The sequence below is a fragment of the Heterocephalus glaber genome, unplaced genomic scaffold (assembly GCF_053883595.1).
Source record: "Heterocephalus glaber isolate CG9 unplaced genomic scaffold, H.glaber_assembly_v1.0 deba00001670, whole genome shotgun sequence".
Classification (NCBI taxonomy): domain Eukaryota; kingdom Metazoa; phylum Chordata; class Mammalia; order Rodentia; family Bathyergidae; genus Heterocephalus; species Heterocephalus glaber.
In genome coordinates this window covers 384997-404549 of record NW_028258408.1, presented here as the reverse complement: position 1 = coordinate 404549, position 19553 = coordinate 384997, and the positions used below count along the sequence as shown (strand labels likewise).

Below are 19553 nucleotides of genomic sequence, written 5' to 3'. Positions count from 1 at the left end.
ATCACTCCCCCTGAATCTTTCCCGTCCTTCATGTCTGCCCTAATCTCTGCAAACCCTCCAGGGGTGAACTAGTGCTTGCCCTTTACCATTTAAAAGGGTGGAAGCAGCTCTGCAGACCTAAATCAAGACTTTCCAGAGAAAATAGCCTTAATTTTCCACATCAGAAAGGCAATGTGTGAGTGTGCTGGTGCTGAGCATGCACATTGGAAACCAATAGAAAACCAGGGGAAGGATTCAGGAGTACACAGTGAAGCTGCCACATGCTCTTCAGTACTCTGAGCTCCCTGTGATCCTAGCTAAACCCTGATCCCAACAGAACATCTGTTTTTGTTCTATTTACACCTTCACTGTATCGCCACGAATAAATTTAGAAGAAACTGCAAGTCAGGATATTCTGTACTTCCTAGTTCATACTGGTATATGGGAATATTTCAGATAGAAGTTCCAAGGAAAGACATTTGTTTACTTAGAAATGACTCAGTAAGCCAATATCAGCAGAGAAAATAGGAGTTTTTGTACCTGCCCCAGTGTAATTCACAGGGCATGAAAAACATCTCAGAAAGAAGTTTTGAGGAAAGACCTTTGTTTAGTTTACAAAGGCTGGAGGGAGTGTTAGTGAAAAGGTATGACATTAGGAGGGACAAGTCCTGTTGCATCTCAGGAGCCTGGGATGATTGCACTTCACAAGGACCCATGATGTGCCATACGAACTACCTGAAGAGAGGTCCTCAAAGCCTTCTAACATAAAGAGAGGATAGGAGATGGAAATGCGAACCACCCGAGTTTATCAGAGCGTGCTATGTGTGTGTGTTGAAATCCCAGGCTGGACTCATCTTGCCAAACTAATAAGCCTCTTCAGCCATTGTGTCCTCTCATCCCCACTCAACACGCAAAAAGGGAAACCTTTGCTTTACATTTCAATGAATCCGTGGTCTTTCTGGCAATTTTCCCTGAAAGAAACATCTATTACCAGAAGACTTCAACAAGCTTATTCAGAAAGCATTGAGTTTAGAAAGCACCTAGACAGAAACGACAGGAGGTTCAACAAGAATAAAATTGGAGCTGGATGTGGAGCTGCACAAACATGTGGTCCTGGCACTCTGGGAAGTGGCTGATGGAAGAGGCTCATGTGTTTGAGCCCAGCTTTGACAATGCGGAGACTTGGCCCTGTACAAGGTAAAATATCAAAAAGGGCTGTGGGTGTTGCTCAGTGCAAAGGCCTTGGGGTCAATCCCCATTTCCATCATAAGAAAGTACAGTGGGTATGTATCTGTTGGTGTATACATAAAACTCAGTAATACAGAGTAGAGAAAATGATGAAAGTACAACTGCACAGGACACTATAGGTCAATCATAACTTTACAAATGTGAGCAGACCCATCATACAAAAGCAGATCCCCAGTAAGAGACACACTTGAGCAAAAGTCAAATGAGTGTTAAAAGGTAAGGGAAGCAAAGCAGAGAAGCAGGGGTCTGGTAGCTCATGATGGCAAGAAGGTTGAGTGGTGGTGGAGGAACCTGGAGGAGTTAAGGGTGTGAGCAGGGTCGCTCCTTGAACTTGGAGCCGCTCCACGAGAGTTCCTTCAATAATTAGTCACAAGAGTGTACATTTGCTGGTAAGGTCAGCCAATTTTTCTATAAATGTGTTTTTAAATTCACAGTCAAGCACAGTGATAGAAAGTAAAGAAAGAAGGGAGGGAGAGAGCTTGGCCTCTATCACCTGGTTATCTCCATGTCACAAAGAAAACCTTTAGAAATGTATTGATAAATTCTTATTTGTAAATGTCCTATAGTTCAGGATATTTAAAAATTACAACTTCTTTGCCAAATAGAAACATGTTGATATTATTTTTTATGTCATTTCAGAGGCAAAATAATGCTACTAAACAATAACTTTTAAATGTATATTTATTGATTGTTGTGTGCACGCTGGGGATTGGACCCAGGATCTCACAGGTGCTAAGCATGCATCCTCCCAATGCTCAATGTAATAAAGAAAAATATTTTAAACTTGCCATTATATTTCAACATCATTCTATAGTCTTCACTTCAAGGAAGTGAGTTCTTAATCAGAGTGCTGTAATTCATTAAGCAGCCTCCTGTGGCTGAATAAAATCTTACTCAAGTATCATTGTTATAAGTTATTATTCACTTTGCCTTTGCTACCTGAGGTCCTCACACCTGTACAGGCACTAATCCTCAGATAGGCCTGGAAACAAGGAGCACTCAAATGAAGGACTATGAGTCACAGAACACACCTTTCTCCAGAAATCAGAAGCTGGGCAGGGTGCCTGAGATGTGTGTGCACACGGACTGTGGGATAGGAAGTGGAGTGTGTGTCAGAGCCAGGCCACGGGAGAGAGCAGTGTGAGCAAACCATCTGGGACCACTGAGGTTAGCAAAGCCAGGGGGCTTAGTGTGGGTCTGACATGCTACAAAGTCGTTCTCTATTTTTACTGTGGATCCTGCTGAGGGTCAATTTCTATATTCTACCACAAAAATTTCCTTGTAGGGCCAAGGGCCTTAACTCCCATACCACCTCGCCTGGAACATTGGACCAGTGAAAAAATGAACACTTGGGGCAGGAAATTTAGCTCGGTGGTTCCACTGCCTGCCTCACCAGCGCAAGGTCCCAATTTGATTCCCGGTCCCAAAAAGAAAACAATGTACACTTTATGGCTGAAATCTGCCTGGTGGGTCAAAGGCTCTGCCAGTGGCATGGGGCTTGGTGTGAGACCTGCTCACCCCCTCACTGCATCACCCCTGTAGTCCGATTCCTTGCCCACTCCTTTCTCCTCAGAATCTAAAATTTCTCTTCCATCAGCAACCCAGGCAAACAATAGAGGCATGCTTAAGAAATGGTATTTATTCCTTTACCTTCTTTCCTTTTCCCTACCCTATGGGAAAAGGAAAAAATGCAAACAAAGTCTTTGTACATAGGGAGGGGTGGTGGGATTGAACAGAGAGCAGGGCAAGGGGGAAAAAATAAGAACCAAGGTGTATCACGTCAATGTACCAATTCTCAATAAGTATTGTCAGCATTTTTTATTCCTAAATTGTAGCAATACAATTAATGAATACAAAAGAGATTGCATCTGAAGTCCAACCACCCTGACCTTGTTGGGAAACCTTCCTGGGAGTGGCTTGCAAAGAGGAGCAAAGCCAGTGGGCAGGGCTTCTGGGGACCATTTATATACTGCGACTCCAGGAGAGTTTCACAGAAGACCCCACTTGTCACAGCCACGCAGAGGAAGACAACAATGTCGAAATTGCCGGTAGGTTAAAGTGGTACCAGGACCAGTGGTCCCATTCAAATGAAAGAAGGGGAAGATGTGAGCCTTTATGAGATGCACATGTGAGCCTTTCCATGGCACATGTTTTGCTGGCAGAGGTGCTTGTGTGGAACAGAGAGACCCTGGGGATGTGATGGGAGAGATCCTTATAGAGATGGCATGCTCCTGCAGGGCCAAGGTAATCCTGTATCAGCACTGGATTGTCAAGCTGATATAGCTGTGAGCTCCACTTAGATGATGCAGCATCCTTGGGAGGAGGTCAGCTAACCAGGATGTGTGACTATGAGAATGAGTGTAGAAGAAAGGCTATACAGTTGTTCTTCAGGACTGTGGCTGTGAGTGTGTACAGGGGTACTACTGGACAGGTCACAGATTAATGGTGCATAGCACACTTAACAGGAGTTCAGGAGTGTGTGTTACTCAGTTGCAATAGAGATGGATTCTGTGCGTGTGTGTGTGTGTGTGTGAGTGTGTGTGTGTGTGTGTGTGTGTGTGTGTGTCCTGCTAGGGATGGAACCCAGGGCCTTGCAGATATTAAGCATGAGCTCTGTCACAGAGCAACATCCCGGGTCTCATGGTAACAACTTCAGATGTCACAAAGTTATTGTGCAGTGGTGTTCTAGAAGGGGCCTTTCCCTTCCAATAAGTAAGCCTTGTAAAACCGTTCTCCATGTCAGTAATTAGGATTAAGGTTTGAGGTCTTTTCCAGTCTTCTGGTCCTGAGAATACTCTACAAACCAGGAATTTCTGAAAAATCCTTCTTGTATTGGAGAAACTGATCACATTCAAGAAATGGATCTACAACATCACTACAAAATCAAGATGTGAACCCAGATAGCCTGACTCTTCTGCAACTCTTCAGCCTCATCAAGGAGACGGGGCCCCAACTGTGCTGGGGTCAAAAGAAGGAGGACCCTGGAGTTTGACCTTTGGCCCCTAACCTGTTGCCTCTAATCTGTTGGCCTCCAACCTCGCTTGGAGGATCACACATCCCTGGCCTGACACCTCTCTTCCACTCTCAATCCCCCAACAGATCCCAAACTCACACAATGTGTCCTTGCCTGTGGGTTCTACAGTGACCATCCAAGGCAAAGCTAACAATGCTTTCCGGTGAGTTCTGCACCATGTGTGCAGGCGGGTGGGTGAGGTGTGAGGCTATCACAACTCAGGGGATCCCATCATGTCAGAGTTATCCTGACATGTGTAATCAGCATGCTGGAGCCACATCCTAGGAGCAGGTCTGGAGATGTCCTCAGTACCAGGGGTATTTCCTGGGCTATGGTCAGATCTTGATTTCTGGGTAGGAGACCATTCATGTTGGGGCTGTGGTTCTGTGTCAAGGGACACAGACTTCTCAGGGGATCCACAATCCATAGGCCAGGCTCAACTGCTGCTCAGTTTTAGTGTCAGGATAAAGACACAGCACCTCACCACCAAGCCCTACAGGAAGAAGGCTTCCCTATCACCCAGGAGAGATCATGAGGACAATGTGGGAAGGGATTTGTGCTCTAAGTGTGCATGTCACAAGAAAGAAGGGACATAATGAACATGTTGTGTGCTTTGCTCTTCAGGATGGAGCCACGCATGCAGGTGGATTTCCACACTGGCACTAGTGCGAAGTCTAACATCGCCTTCTCCTTCCAAGTGTGCTTTGGAAAATGTGTGATAATGAACAGTCTACAGAATGAAGGCTGGGGACCTGAGGATAAATCCTTCAATGTGCCCTTTGAAGAAGACACGCCATTTGAAGTGGTCATCTCGGCACTGGAAAATGAGTACCAGGTGAGTCTCCCAGGGTGAACGCCCAGGCGGGCTTCATAGTCTCTCAGAGGACTCAACTCTTCCTGGCTGGAGAGTCCTTTTGAATCCATCTTCTGTAACTTCTCCTGCCCCAGATTTTCACCCCAGAGAAGATCTGCTTGTGCTGCATCCTTGGGTCTCCTCCAAATCAGACCAGGGTATGAAGTCAGCTCACACTGTCAATTCACCCTGACCTGCAGAAACTCCTCTTTCTTCCTTCCTTCCTTCCTTCCTTCCTTCCTTCCTTCCTTCCTTCCTTCCTTCCTTTCTTTCTTTCTTTTCCTACCAGGGATTGAACTTGGGACCTTGCAGTTGTGCAGCAGGCAAGTCAGTTCTATGTCTCTCCTTATTGAAATTTTTAGGCAGGTACACTGTTTAAAAAGGTATTTGAATAAGATTATAGTAATCTCAAAAATCTAGTCTTCCTCTCACTCCTAAACCTCAGTCCTTCTCATCCTAATAGCTGTTACTTGCTTCCTTGTTCTCTGTCCTGAGATAATCTACACTTCCAGCAGCTTTGTGTGTCTGTGTTTGTGTGTGTATACTGTCATCTTTGCTTTCTGAGAAAACGCTTGTATCCATTTCTCTGCACAACTCACGTTGAGAAATAGAGTTTGTTTTAAATTTTTTTCTTATTTTCGCCCCTCAGTACATATGTAGAGGACATAGTATTTACATGGCTTGTGGGAAGTTGGTCCATGTACGTAGCACATCTTAATGCCTTTTCTCATTCCCTTTCCCTTCCTTCCTTTCTACCTTCCCCCATACCTTGACCTCCTTCCTTTTTAAAATTGTTTGTACAAGTTTGCAGCTCATAAAGTTCACATTCTTCGTCTAAAGTTGGTATTTGTAGGCAAAGAATATATCTTATGAACAAATACAGAGGTAAATAGTGGTTACCAGAGCCTAGGAATGATGCAAGGGAAGAGGAGGGTGGACAGAGGATGGGTAGTGGCCACAGGGTACAGTTGGATCAGCAGAATGACTATCGATGATTTCTAGCACAGTAAGATAACTATGGCTGGTGCCGATGAACTTCCTATCTGAAAATCGCTACTAGAGCAAAGTTTGAATGCTCCTAACACCTAGAAATGATAAATATCTGTGTGACGCCCATGTTTTAATGGTCTAATCATGACAAATTGTATGCATGTGTTGAAATATCACATGGTTCCCCCAAATATGCAACATTGTTATATATCAATTAATATTCCAATACATTTTTTAAAAGCATATGTCTTTTGGAAACTATTCCATCCATTTCCTCATTGTTTAATGACCGCTCAATCTTCCATACAAATTACCAAAGCTGGTTCAACGTGCCCCTGGATGGATGGACATTTAGGTTATTGCTTGTACTGTGCTCTTCTACTAATCATATTTCTATTAGCTCATCATTGTCATCATCACAATCGTCTTCATTTTTTGGAGGACTATTTCAGAGAAATGTGCGTGCTTTAATTTGACAAATTAACACCTAAAAAATCCATAGAGCATAGCCTCAGCAGTAAAATATTTATGCACAGATTTGCTGGGCATAGTGGCCCCCACCTGTGGTCCCAGCACTCAAGAGGCTGAGGCAGGAGGATTGCCACAAGTTCCAGGCCAGCCTGGGCTACATTGTGACATAAGGCCAGCCTGAACTATGTAGTGAAACACTGTCTCCAAAAACCACCACTCCCCCAAAATGCACAATTTTGTGACCTCATAGCAGGAGGAAACATCACTGGCGTTTTATGAAGGTTAAGGCGGGAAATCTTTTTGTGTGCTAATTAGCTGTTCATGATAACAGCATAGTGTTTGAATCATCTGTGCTCATCTATCTCTTTGAGAACATTCAGGATCCATTCTTTCCTCCCACGGGTCCAAATCTGAGTACTCAAAAAGAAACTGGGGCATCAGCAGTAACAGTAGTCCGGCTCTGTGGGACAGAAACTTACGCGTTCGGTCAATGTGTATCTGGCTGGTTCCGAGCAAGACACAAGGATTCGAGACTCACGACATAATCACAGGCCATTGGCATCTGCTAGGGTAAAAATAGAGTCTGAGTGACATGGAGTGGTAGAACTTCTGCATGGAGAAAGAAAGGAAACAGAAAAGAGTAACTGTCTGAAAGAGTCAAAAAAGGTAGCCTGCCCACAGAGGCATGGCCATTGAGTTCTGAGGTGTGGTTAGGAGTTTTCTGAATGTAAGTAGACACAGGAGGGGAGAAGTAGGCAGGAGTGAACCCTTTTATGGCTTCGTTTCACATTTCTCACCCATTTTCCCTTTGTAGGTTTCAGTAAATGGCAAATATTGTTACAGCTTTGCCTATCGATTGCCACTGAGCTCTGTGGAGATGATACAGGTGTGGAGAGATGTCTTCCTGAAATCAGTGGATATAAAGCAAGGGTAGTGAGCAGACTCCCCATTGTGAAAGGAGGTTTCTCTCTCTGGATGATCATGGCCTTCCCAGAGCCCACTGACAACGATGCCACATCCTCTTGGATGCATTTGGTCATTAAAACTTTACAAACGTAGCAGGATCTGGCTCTTGTTTTCCAATAGTTGAGTAACTATTTCTGGGTGCGTCTGGCCTCTTCTTTCCCCAGGGTCCTGCTGCTCCCAGATACTGCTCACTCATGCAGCCCCTGGCCTGCAGTTTTCCCAGCTCCCAGATATGGGTTCCTATCCAGCCCTGCCAGTCCCACATGCTGCTCATTTGTACAGTTTCCAGGCTTACATCTGTCAGTGCTCAGATTTCGGTGCCTCACCTAAGTTCCACCCTAGTTTTCAAACTGGAAAGGGGCTGCCAGTGTCCCCCTCATACTGAGTTGCCCAGGCTGCCTGGAACTTTGTATCCAAGGCAAGCACGTCACAAGAATGGAGGGGAAGTCTGGATAGTGTCGACACGCCCCTGGCCTCCAATGGGAAAGAGGCTTTGTCCCAGAAGACCTCTTATCTTGACCAATATAGCCTGTGCTGCTGGGAGAAGACTAGGTGGACCCATGTGGTTCACCACACCCAGCAGGTGGTGGTGGTGACCTGTTTTCCCTTATGGATGGCTGGGTTTCCCTGAGGGTGGTGGAAAGAAGGCTCCAGGAAGGTTCTTGGGCAATCTACAGAGAGGTCCCTGAGGTTTCTTCTCTGTATTCCATCAACTTTAACCTCTCTTGGCTTGAGAAATAAAAAGGAAGACCAGCTCCGTTGGCAGCCGGTAGGAGGGAGTGGTTCCCCCATGGACCAAACATTCGAATACATGCTGGGAAGAAACTGCTGTGGTGCCAGCACTGGCCTGGACAGGTCTTGGACCCCTTTCTCCTGGTCCTTCCAGGCCCTGGAAACAAGGATGTCTGGTACAAAGGGAGGTCAATAGTTATGGTTGTTGAAATCCTGCCACAATCCTTGAGGACCCCAAAGAACCCATAACCTGTAGGTGGAGCCTTGTGTGGATCCCCATCTATTACCTAGGTCCATGGACTCTCCAGACCCAGCAAATAAGACAACTGCACCAGACAGCTCGAGATCACAAAAAGTTGCTAACAGAACTAGAACCTTGGTTTTATTTCTTTTAGATATCAATGATGCCAGCAGTATTCGCTGACTTCTGTACCCACTGTTCATTCTTTGCAATGTCCCGGTCACACTCCTGTTGTCTCTATGTGTGGCTCCACTTTGGTCCATCTTTTCTTCACCAATACCTCACTGTCTGGACCACTATGGCTTTGGAATATATCGTGTGCCCTGGGAGGTGGTTTCCCATCTTGTTCTCAAGATTGACCTGTCCTTGTCCCTGTTGCCTCCAAAGTCAATTATAGAAATAATTTCAGCTCCATGAAAACGTCAGGTGTATACCTCATTAAAATGTACTTGAAATTTTATATGAGGTGGAGATAACTAGTAACCTTATGACTTTTTAGTTTTTTTGTAATGAATGTATCATAACTCTCATTTTGGTTTTTAGTAACTATTAGTGATCTTCTATACATTTACTCCTAATGATATTGCATATTTTCTGTATATCTCAATGTATCTGATCATGTCTCCTGTTTAAATTGAATAGGTTTCAAGTGAAAATTTTTCAGAACTGTGCAGAGATGACATAATAGTTTAATTATTTTAAATTCATACTTTCATGCAAATCTGTATACTTACAGTTTAGCTCTGTTTTATTAGATTTCATAGGTAAGCTGTCATCCATAGCCATTTTCACTTTTTTCTACAATTTCCAAATTTTTCTTCAATTATTGTACAATAATTTATTCACAGTGATTCGCATATTTATGCATTTTAATGTTGAAGGACATTTTCTATTGTGTTCAGTTAAAAAGAGATGACTAAAGATTTCATGTTTATTGATTTAAAATATATTTTATGAGTCTACTAATACGAGAAATATTGGATAATATGTTTAGATCAATCCATTCCCCCATTACCCCTCTTACACTCTCGCCCCATCTTCTTTATCCCCTTCCCCTTATCTAATAAGAGTCTCCTTCGTATTTTCGTGTAATATTTTTAGATTTCACATAGTAGGGAGAATATGTGATACTTCTCTTCCTGAGTCTGCATTCTTTCACTTAATGAAAACAAAACCAGAGCTGGGTTTAGTGGTGCACACCTGTAATTACAGCATTTTAGAAGCCTAGGCTAGGAAGATTGAAAGTTCAAGTTCCACCTGGGCAACTTAAGAAAACTCTGTCTCAAAATAAAAAAGAGGCAGGGGATGTAGTTCAGTGGTTGAGTGCCTCTGGGTTCCATTCCCGGTACCACACAAAGAAACAAACAAAATGAAACAAACAGTATAGTAATGCAGAATGGGGGTCCTGAATGAGTTAGATAGTCACAAGAAGAAATGTAATTGTGTTGTATACCTAAAAGGTACCAACAAAAGAATTTAAGGGAAAAAAAAGAAATAGCAAATAAACATATGAAAAAATGTTCACCATCACTGGTCATTCAAGAGATGCAAATGAAAAAAACACTGAGATTCCACCTCACCCCAGAAAGAATGGCTGCTATCATGAAATCAACCAATGACAAATGCTGTTAGGGCTGTGGGAAAATAGGAACCCTGCTCCACTGCTGGTGGGAATGTAGACTGGTGCAACCACTAGGGAAATCAGTATGGAGATACCTCAAAGAACTAGGATTGGAAGTCTCATTTGACCCAGTTATTTCCCTGCTGGGTATCTTCCCCAAAGAATTAAAAGAAGCACACCACGGCGATATATGTACACCCATGTTCATAGCAACATAGTTTGTGAGAGCTAAAACTTGGAAACAGCCGAAATGCCCATCAACTGGAGACTGGATAAAGAAAATATGGTTTTTCTATAAAATGGAGTACTTACTCAGTCATAAAGAACAAGAAATTAGAGACATTTATAGCTAAATGGATGCACATTGAGGCGATACTCTTAAGTGAAATAAATAGGACATATATGTGTAAATACCAAATAGCTTCTCAGGTGTGAGAAACTGAACGTGTAAATAAGGACTAAAAAGTAAAATAGATAATGTGAAATGGTAAGAAAAGGCATAAAGGGGAAGAGAAAGGGGGAAGGGTTGGGGGGAAAAAAAGAAAGGAATGGAATTAATACGAGAAAATGAAACAACTGGAGACAAAGTCTTTGTAAATAGGGGGGGATGGAGAGGTTGAAGGGAGAGCAGGGGAATGGGAAAAAAAAAATAAGTACCAAGATAGAATATGTAAAGGTGCAAATTCCCAATGATGAATGTCACTATATTGTATACCTAAAATGTACCAATAAAACTAACGATACTTTTTAAAAGTTTGATGCCAAAATGGTAAATAAAACAAAACAAACAAACAAAAGACCAACACAAAACACCTGGCAGTGTCCAAAAGGAACCACTGGGAGGAGATAAAGTTTGGCAGCTGTTAAGAACTTTTGGTGATCTAGAGTTGTCTATCTGCCCCCTTATCCTGTTTATTGGGCCTAGAGAGTCCACGGACCTAGATTAATAGATGCGGATCTGCACAAGGCTCCATCTAAGGGCCATGGATTATTTGGGATCCTCAAGCATTGTGGGGGGACTTCAAGAACTGGAACTATTGGCCTTCTGTACCACCCATCACTTTTTCTGACCATTTCCACAACATGGAATCCTTGTTTCTAGGTCCTGGGAGGTCCAGGGGAAAGGAGTTCAAGACCTGTCCAGGCAGTCCTGGCACCACAGGAGTTTCCTCCCAGAACATATGGGCCACCTTGGTCCATGAGGAAACCATTCCCTTACTCTCTGCTGGCCAGTGGAGCTGGTCTTCCTCTTTATTTCTCAAGTCAACAGGGCCTAAGTTGATGGAATAGAGAGAGGAGACCTCAGGAATCTCTCTGTAAATTGCCCTAGAGCCCCCCTTCCAGCACCTTCAAGGATCCCTAGCCATCTACAAGGCAAACCAGGTCACTAACACCACCTGCTGGTCGTGGCCAGCCACATGGTCCACCTAGTCTTCTCATTAGCACAGCCTGAATTGGCAGGTCAGGAGAGAAGACCCTCTGGGACAAGCCGCTTTGGGACAAAGGTGACTTTGGCTTCTTTTCCTCTGGAGGCCAGGGGTGTCTCAACACGATACAGACTTCCCTTCCATTCTTGTGATGTGACTGCCTTGGATACTCTCTCCAGCATAGACCAGACATCCCTGGAGAACACCTCAAGAGTGCTAATTTCATCAGCTTCTAATTCACCGATGGACCAGAGGCCCATTAATACTCTTCACCATCCTCATACCCCTTCAGGCCTGTCCATCCTGACCCCTCATTTATTATGAATCCTCTTTCTGCAACCTGCACATTCTAGTGAATGGAGTGAGCGCAGGACCCTCCAAAAATCATCTCCTCAGGCTGTTAATGGCATTTTCTCTCAACGCTCTAAGGCTAGGGGAAACCCAGTACTTCAAGGATGCTGCATTCCAGTTGCATGTGGACCTGTCCAAGGCTAATCCCAGCCCTGGTTCTTGGGGGCAGGCATCAAGGATTCCTAGAAGTTTTGTTTTTTTTTTTTAATAATGCAACTGTGATGCACGCCCTACCGAGGTCCTGAGTAGCATGGAAGACGCCTAATCACCCCGCTGCAGACAGGCCGGTCTGCCCACGCCCTACCGAGGTCCTGAGTTGCGCGCGGAAGACACCGAATCACCCCGCTGCAGACAGGCAGCCTCCTGGTTCCACACTACAAAGACGCAGAGAACACCAGACCACCAGACCAAGGTACTGAGTCCCGCTGTTCCCGGCCCAGAGGTAAGGGCTTCTGAGCCATCGTCCCACTGCTCCTGGTCCAGAGGAAGGGGCTTCCCGGTCACCATCCCTCCCGCTGGTCCCAGCCCACAGGAAAGGGCTTTTGCACCACCTTCTGTCCCGCTGCTCCTGGCCCAGAGGAAGGGGCTTCCAGGCCACCATCCCTCCCGCTGCTCCCAGCCCACAGGAAAGGGCTTTTGGGTCACCATCCCTACTGCTGCTCCCGGCCCCTGGCCCACCTCACCCCGCTCAGAGGAGGTAATCCGTGTGGGCGCTAACAGCCCCCCGCCCCAGTCGAAATGAGAAAACACGTAAATAAGTCTCAGAACCAGACTTCCAGATCACCTACAGCAACTCCAAAGGGAAATGAGATGGAACACTCTGATACTCAACCACCCGGACCCACTGAACTGTCAACAAAAGGGGATCTGGAAAAAAATGAAATCAGAAATAATTTCTCAGATAACAGGAGAAATTGTGCCCCTAGTGCAAGACATGATTAATAAATCTAGAGAGGAGCTGAGGAACATGATGGAATCCCAACATAAGAAACAAATGGAATCCATAAAACAGATGCAAATAGATTTCCAGGACATGAAAAACTCCATTGAAAGTCTACACAGCAGAATGAGCCAATGTGAGGACAGAATTTCAGATATAGAAGATAAGATTGCAATTAGTGACCAGGAAAAGAAAAATTGCTTCAAAATAATGCAACTGTTATGTTTTGTTTCTAGATGTCCCTCCAAGGCCTCATGTCCTCTAGGCTTTTGCAGAGGAGGCTTGATCAAGAGTGTGTGATACTGGGCTGGGGATTTAGCTCAGTGGTTGCGCCGCCTGCCTCGCAAGCACAAGGTCTTGAGTTTGATCTCCAGTACCAAAAAAAAAAAGAATGTGTGATACTGACACATGTATAAATACCGAATAGTTTCTCTAGTGTGAGGAACTGAAAGTGTAAATAAAGACTAAAATGTATAATAGCTAATGTGAAATAGGCAGAAAAGGGGCAAAAGGGAAGGGGAAGTAGGAGGGGTAAGGGAAAGGAAAGAAGGGAATGGAATTAATACGAGAAAATGGAAAAATGGAAAAAAAAATCTTTGTAAATAGGGAGGAATGGAGGGGTTGAAGGGAGGGCTGGGCAAGAGTAAAAAATAAGAACCAAGAGAGATTATGTAAAGGTGCAAATTTCCAGTGATGAATGTCATTATATTGTATACCTAAAATGTACCAATGGTTAGAATGAATAATCGATAATGCAAAATAGGAAGAAAAGGTCCAAAAGGGTAGGGATAGTGGGAGGGGCAGGGGAAAGGGAAGAAGGGAAAGGAAAAATGATGAGAAATGGAAAAAATGGAAACAAAGTCTTTGTAAACAGGGAAGGGTGGAAGGGGTGAAGGGAGGGCTAGGAATGGGGAAAAAATAAGAACCTAGATGCATCACGTAAAGGTACAAGTTCCCAGTGAGAAATGTAAATGTGTTGTATACCTAAAATGTACCAATAAAAGGATTTCAATTTTTTAAAAAAAGAGTGTGTGATAGTGGAACTGATTCAGGATGCTGAGTTAGGCTCAATGGCACTAGGATTAAGGGTGTGAGTAGTCTGAATAAGATAAAAGGGGCAGAAAAACATTGTTAATTTCCCTTGTTGCTTTTGCTATTGTGTGGGTGCCATGAACTCTTTCTCCTCTGCAATGTCCCTCTGCCATGCCACCCTGCCTGGGGGCAGCCAATTATGGACTGAAACCTCTACAAACTTTAAGAAAAATAAACCTTCTCATCTCGAACTTTGGGTGTGGGGTATTTCCTCTCAGCAACAAGAGAAAAGTAACAAAGACACCAATTAATTCTCAATCTTCTGCCCTACATCTGTGTGTCATGGCAGGCCTAGGATAGTGGTTTCTTTTTATTTTCTTTTGCCTGTGTATCACTTTCTATCTTTTAAAAAAATTTATAATTCCCATGAGTTTGGTGTGTTGCGAGTATATACCATACCACATAGTTGGGCTTATTTATTTTTTGATCCAATTTGAAAAATATTTTTGTGCTCGGCCCATTTGCACTTATTGAAAATGGGGCAATCTGGTAGAGCCTCGGGGATTGAGGAGATGACTGGTCACGGGAGCGCTGTTCTCAGCAGTCCACTGATGAGTTCATAGCTGACTTGCTGTGAGGAGCTGGGGCCTTGTTAGAGGTGATCACTGGAGCTGTGACCCGGAAGAGTGCATCTCCCTCTCCAGCTCCTACCTTCACTCCCTGCTTCCCAAACACCATGATGTGAGCAGCTTTCCTCCACCAGGTCCTTCAAGCATACTGTTTTTCCCTTGGAACCACCCAAGGATTGTGTGGACTGAGACTGCTGAAGCTGAGCCACAACAAACCTCTCCTGCTTTAATACCTGTGCATATCAGGTATTGTGTGTCAGTGAGGAGAAAGTGACTAAGCTGAGGTGGCACTGGTTGAGGTGGTGGATGTCTGTAATCCCAGCACTCTGGGAGACCGATGCAGGAGGATCCAGTGTTCAAGGCAGCCTGGGCAACTCTGGGAAACCCTAACTATAAATAAATAAATAAATAGATAAATAGATAGATAGATAGATAGATAGATAGATAGATAGATAGATAAATAAATAACTGGAGGCAGGAGATGGCTGCCTAAGTGGAGTTGGTAAAGAAGGGAGAGTCAGAATCGTACACCAGAGGAAAGCAAATACACTGAGGCAGGGGCTTTAGAGAAAATGAACTACGGGAAGGTGAACAGAAGGAGAAACTCACTGGACTGAAATCCAGTATGAGCGGGGCTCAGAAAGGGAAGTAGCGTGGCTCTTGGATTGAGGCACCACTTACACCCCAGGTGCAGCATAACTGCCATCAGGGAGAAGATTGGGCTCTCTGAGGGAGGAAGCTGGCATTTCTGCTGCGGCCTGGGTGATAGAATGGGCTCCAGACACTCTACCCTCCTACCAGGAAGAGGAGCACAGAAAGTGAGATAGGCAAAAACCAGGGCTGCAGAGAAATTTAAACAGTGTATGATGGACATAGGCAGTCCTTTGGGAATTTGAAAAGAAGTGCGCTACTCAGATTAGGGACCAAAATCTGAGCACTGAGAGACTTCAGCCTGGGAACTGCACAAGTGAGCAGCATCTAGGACAGGCAGGACTGGTTAGGAACCTAAATCTGAGAGCTGAGGAAACTGCAGCCCAGGGGCTCCACGAGTGAGTAGCTTCTGGGAACAGCAGGACTCTTGCAAAGTAGAGGCTAGACCTACTCAGCAAGAATTCCCCAACAATTTCCTCCCCATACTCCAAGTGTGCTCTTCTTATCAGCCATCATGGATGGTGTCCATGCCTGACAACGTGTGCCCGCAGGAGAGCCCCCAATATCTCCTGACAAAGACTGTGGTGTATTGATAATTTCACAAGTTAGAGAATGACAATCTGGGGATGGTGACTGTAAAATGACTATTGGCGGAAGGAGACAGAGTGATATTCAGGTCAGAAAGCATCTCATACACTAGGCAGAAATCTAGTGGAAGAGAAAAAGAGTCAACTGCAAATTTGTCCTGCAGGGAAAAGAGTGGAGAACAACAGAGCTCTGATACAAGGTGACCAAGAACCACATGCTGGGCCACTGCACTCTACCCACCCCACATTCACTGGGATAGTTGGATCTTGGGACAGAGACAGAGACCTAGTTAGCCACATCCAACCCACTGCTTGAAGCTGGAAGGCAGGAACAGAGACCCACCCACTTCAAGAAGCCTCTGTGCTCACAAGAAGCCCATTAAGCCATTCATGGGGTGGAGAGGCAGCTTGCAGACCTTCAACTGAACTAGGCTGCAATATAAACGGCACTTTGACTTTATGCTCTTTTTTCTTCTCTTTTCATCATTTTTGGGCCATTTTTTCCCTTTTTACTTTTCTCTTCCTCTCTTTACTATCCCCTTATCTTCCGTATAGGGAAGGGGAAAGGGGACATTACCAGAGACCCCCTACAGTGGGTCCTGGTCTCCTGTGAGTCACTAGAACACAAAACTAATAAAAATAAAGACAAGAAACAAGACTTAGAGGAAAATCTGTATCTTGGGGGTCATTAGTGCTGCTCTGGGCAACAAAGACAAAGGCCCCCAAGCACACCCAATATTTATTGATTACAACCGTGGGTAGAAAGTGAGAGGAGAGCAGGGTATGCTTTTGAAGGAATCTAGTGATATACTGCCAAACACCTGGCATGATGGTGCCAAGTAGAGGTATAATTTCAACACAGTCTGATCTCCTGTCTGATTAAACCTATCAATATTTCTTTCTTGTTCTGTCTTCCTACTGCCTTATCCCTTTCCTTTTCCTCTTCCTTTTTCCTTACCGGTTGCCCTCCACATCCCAGTGTTTATTATCAGAATACTAGTCTGTAGGGAGTATTTATAAAAGGGTGAAATTGTTGAAACAACTTCTAAGGTGACTGATGCGTGGTGGGCTCTGTGGGCATTATTATAACTGGTAGGAATTCTCTTGCATTACAGTGACCAGGTCTGATCCTGTTAACCTGGACAGGTCCAAGAGGTAGATAAGCCAAGAAGCAAACAAAGCCAAGATCACTTCGCTGGAAAGCAGACACTACCTAAAGAGATCACTATACTACAAAAAAAAAGTCTTTCTACTATAATTGATATTCAACCCTAAACAAATAAAGACACACACACATTCTCGCTCTCTTTCTCTCTCTCAACACAAGAAAACAAGGCAACAAAATGCTTCCAAAAACTAACAACTCTCCTATCTCTGATGAATGCAGTTGTCTTGAAGTTGTCTCAAGGGAACACCCCAGGGAGAGGGTGGGACTCAGGGAGGATCTTCTGACACCAAGACCCAGCCTCCTGCACTTGGACCGGAAGCAGTAATGGGCACTGGCTGGGCAGGGGTGGCAAAGGAGGCTCTCATCACCCCATGTCTTTGGGTAGAGGAGAAGGGGGCTATGGAAACTGTCATCAGTGAGAAGTGACAATGCGTGCTTTGATCAAATGGTTGCCTTCCATCCATGGATTTTATCAAAATGTGGTGATTGTACACATTAATGGAGTACAGTGCAGGATTTCAGCATGTTCATGCAGCACACTCTAATAAAATCAGGTGATTAGCATTTGTATATTCTGTCCTTTTGTATGTTTGGAGCCTTTGAAATCCTCTCTTCTACTTGTTCATAAATTATATCATGGGCCCTTGAGAACTGTAATCCTGCTACTCTGATGAATTGCACAGAACTTGGCTCTTCTGTGTAATTTGGTATTATCTAATTATCCCCTCTCCTTTTGTAAATTAAAGTTCTTTTCTAAGGTTTTTCTTTCTATTTTTAACACCCTGTCAATTAACCAAGGGCTGGTCAATAAATACTTATCATATATGCTGATATTGGTTTACTAAGTACTTTGAAGTAAACAAATGGTTTTTTCCTTGGAACTTCTATCTGACATATTCTCAGAAACAAGCATTAACCAGGAATTCCAAATATCCAGGATCCCAGTTTCTTCAAAATTTATTTGTGCCTCTACAACCAAGGAGCCAATAGAACAAAATCAGATTTTCTATTGGGTTTCAAGATTTAGCTGGTATCACAGGGACCTCAGAGTACTGAAGAGCATGTGGCAACTTCACAGTGAACTCCCGAACACTTCCTCTGATTTTCTACTGGTTTCAGTGTGCACGCTCAGCACCAGCAGAATCACAGTTCCCTCTCTGACCTGGAAAATGAAGGCTAGAGTCCTGATGAAAGTCAAGAGAGCTGCTTCCACCTGTAAAAATGTAGAGGTCTAGTGCACCCCTGGAGGGTTTCCAGAGATTAAGGCAGACATCAAGGACAGGAAAGATTCACATTTCCATCCAATTGCCAATTCACTCACCTGGCTGGCCTGAGTAAAGGACAATGAGATCTAGGAGAATGAGAGTGGACTGTCCTTGTTTCGGGAGATGGTGTTTCCACTTTAGGCTGCTGTACTATATGTGATTTCATAGCTTGAGCAATTTCATACACCTAGTACATCGTATATAGCTATTGATCTGATTTGATGTGTGTGTGTGTGTGTGTGTGTGTGTGTGTGTTTCCTTGGTACTTGTTACAAAGGCCACAAGAAGCACTCTGCTTTCTGCTGATGTGGCTGAAAACATACTTTCACCATCCTACCTTGGAGTATGTCTATTCCCCAACCCTTTTTAAAGTTTTGTCCACATAGACCTCGGTTATTCCCTTCCACAAGACACTGAGCTGGTCTTTTACACTGATGATATTATGTTCCTTAAACCTGGAGAGGAGAAGGTGATCACTACTTTAAGTGACTTGCTAATGTGTTTATGTTTCAGAGGGTAATAAATAAAACCCACAAATATTCAGGGGCTTCTCACCTTGGTGAAATTTCTAGGAGCCCAGTAGATGGGGCATGTTGAGCTATTGCTTCAAAACAAAAAATAAGTTCTTATATCTGGCTCTTCTTCCCATCAAAGAAAAGATGTAATATCAAGTAAGCACCTTTGGATATCAGAGGCAACATGTGCCTCCCTTCAGTGTGTTCCTCTGCTCTATTTACCCAATATGTTAGTCAGCTGTCCATTGCTGTGAAAATTGCCTGAGATAATCAAGCTAAAAATAATAGGAAAGGTCTATTTTTGGTTCACAGTTTAGAGGATTCACTCTGTGAATAAGGACTATTTTGCCTTGGGTCTGTGGCAGCAAATCATAGTGGTGAGACATGGCGGAACACAGCTGCTCACTTCAGGTCACCAAGGAGGAAGTTTGAGAGGGAAAGAGATCAAGAGGGCAGCATCCCCACAATCCCATTCAAGGGCACAAACCTAGTGACCTAAATCCTCCCAATAGATCCTACTTGCTTTGGTTTCCTAATTTTTCTGAGACAGAATTTAGGCTGGCTTTGAACTCATTATGTAGCCCAGGCTGCCAAACAAAACCTAATAGAATAAATTCAATAACGTTTTAGGACACAAAATCATTGTATAAATCCAGTTGTATTTTTATACACAAATCATGACCTCCAATATCCAAAGTTGCTTACCCAGCATTCTGTTGTCCCCCATCACCACCCCCCATTGGTGGAAGCAGAGGCCAGACATAAGAACTTGTCCCTCACCTTAGAAGCAATGTATACGTGCTGTAACTACTGGAACCCTGGAAACTACACTGCGCTGAAAAGTCCCTGAATTTTGGGTAGGATTTACTTCTCA

General features: G+C 44.0%; 1 protein-coding gene across 2 annotated transcripts; it reads left to right on the top strand.

The window, feature by feature from the left end:
- The first annotated feature begins 3059 nt into the window (after positions 1 to 3059).
- Positions 3060 to 17032, top strand: LOC147822228 (galectin-10-like). Of its 2 annotated transcripts, none has more exons than XM_087197497.1 (4): positions 3060 to 3275; positions 4327 to 4403; positions 4865 to 5075; positions 16847 to 17032. In XM_087197497.1, exons 1-4 carry the CDS (start codon positions 3261 to 3263, stop codon positions 16847 to 16849), a joined length of 306 nt encoding a protein of 101 aa, XP_087053623.1. In that variant the 5' UTR covers positions 3060 to 3260; the 3' UTR covers positions 16850 to 17032. The 2 variants fall into 2 exon arrangements, with proteins under 2 accessions (XP_087053623.1, XP_087053622.1); XM_087197496.1 differs by lacking the exon at positions 16847 to 17032 and adding an exon at positions 7369 to 7612 and having other exon boundaries at positions 3080 to 3275.
- Positions 17033 to 19553: the final 2521 nt, after the last annotated feature.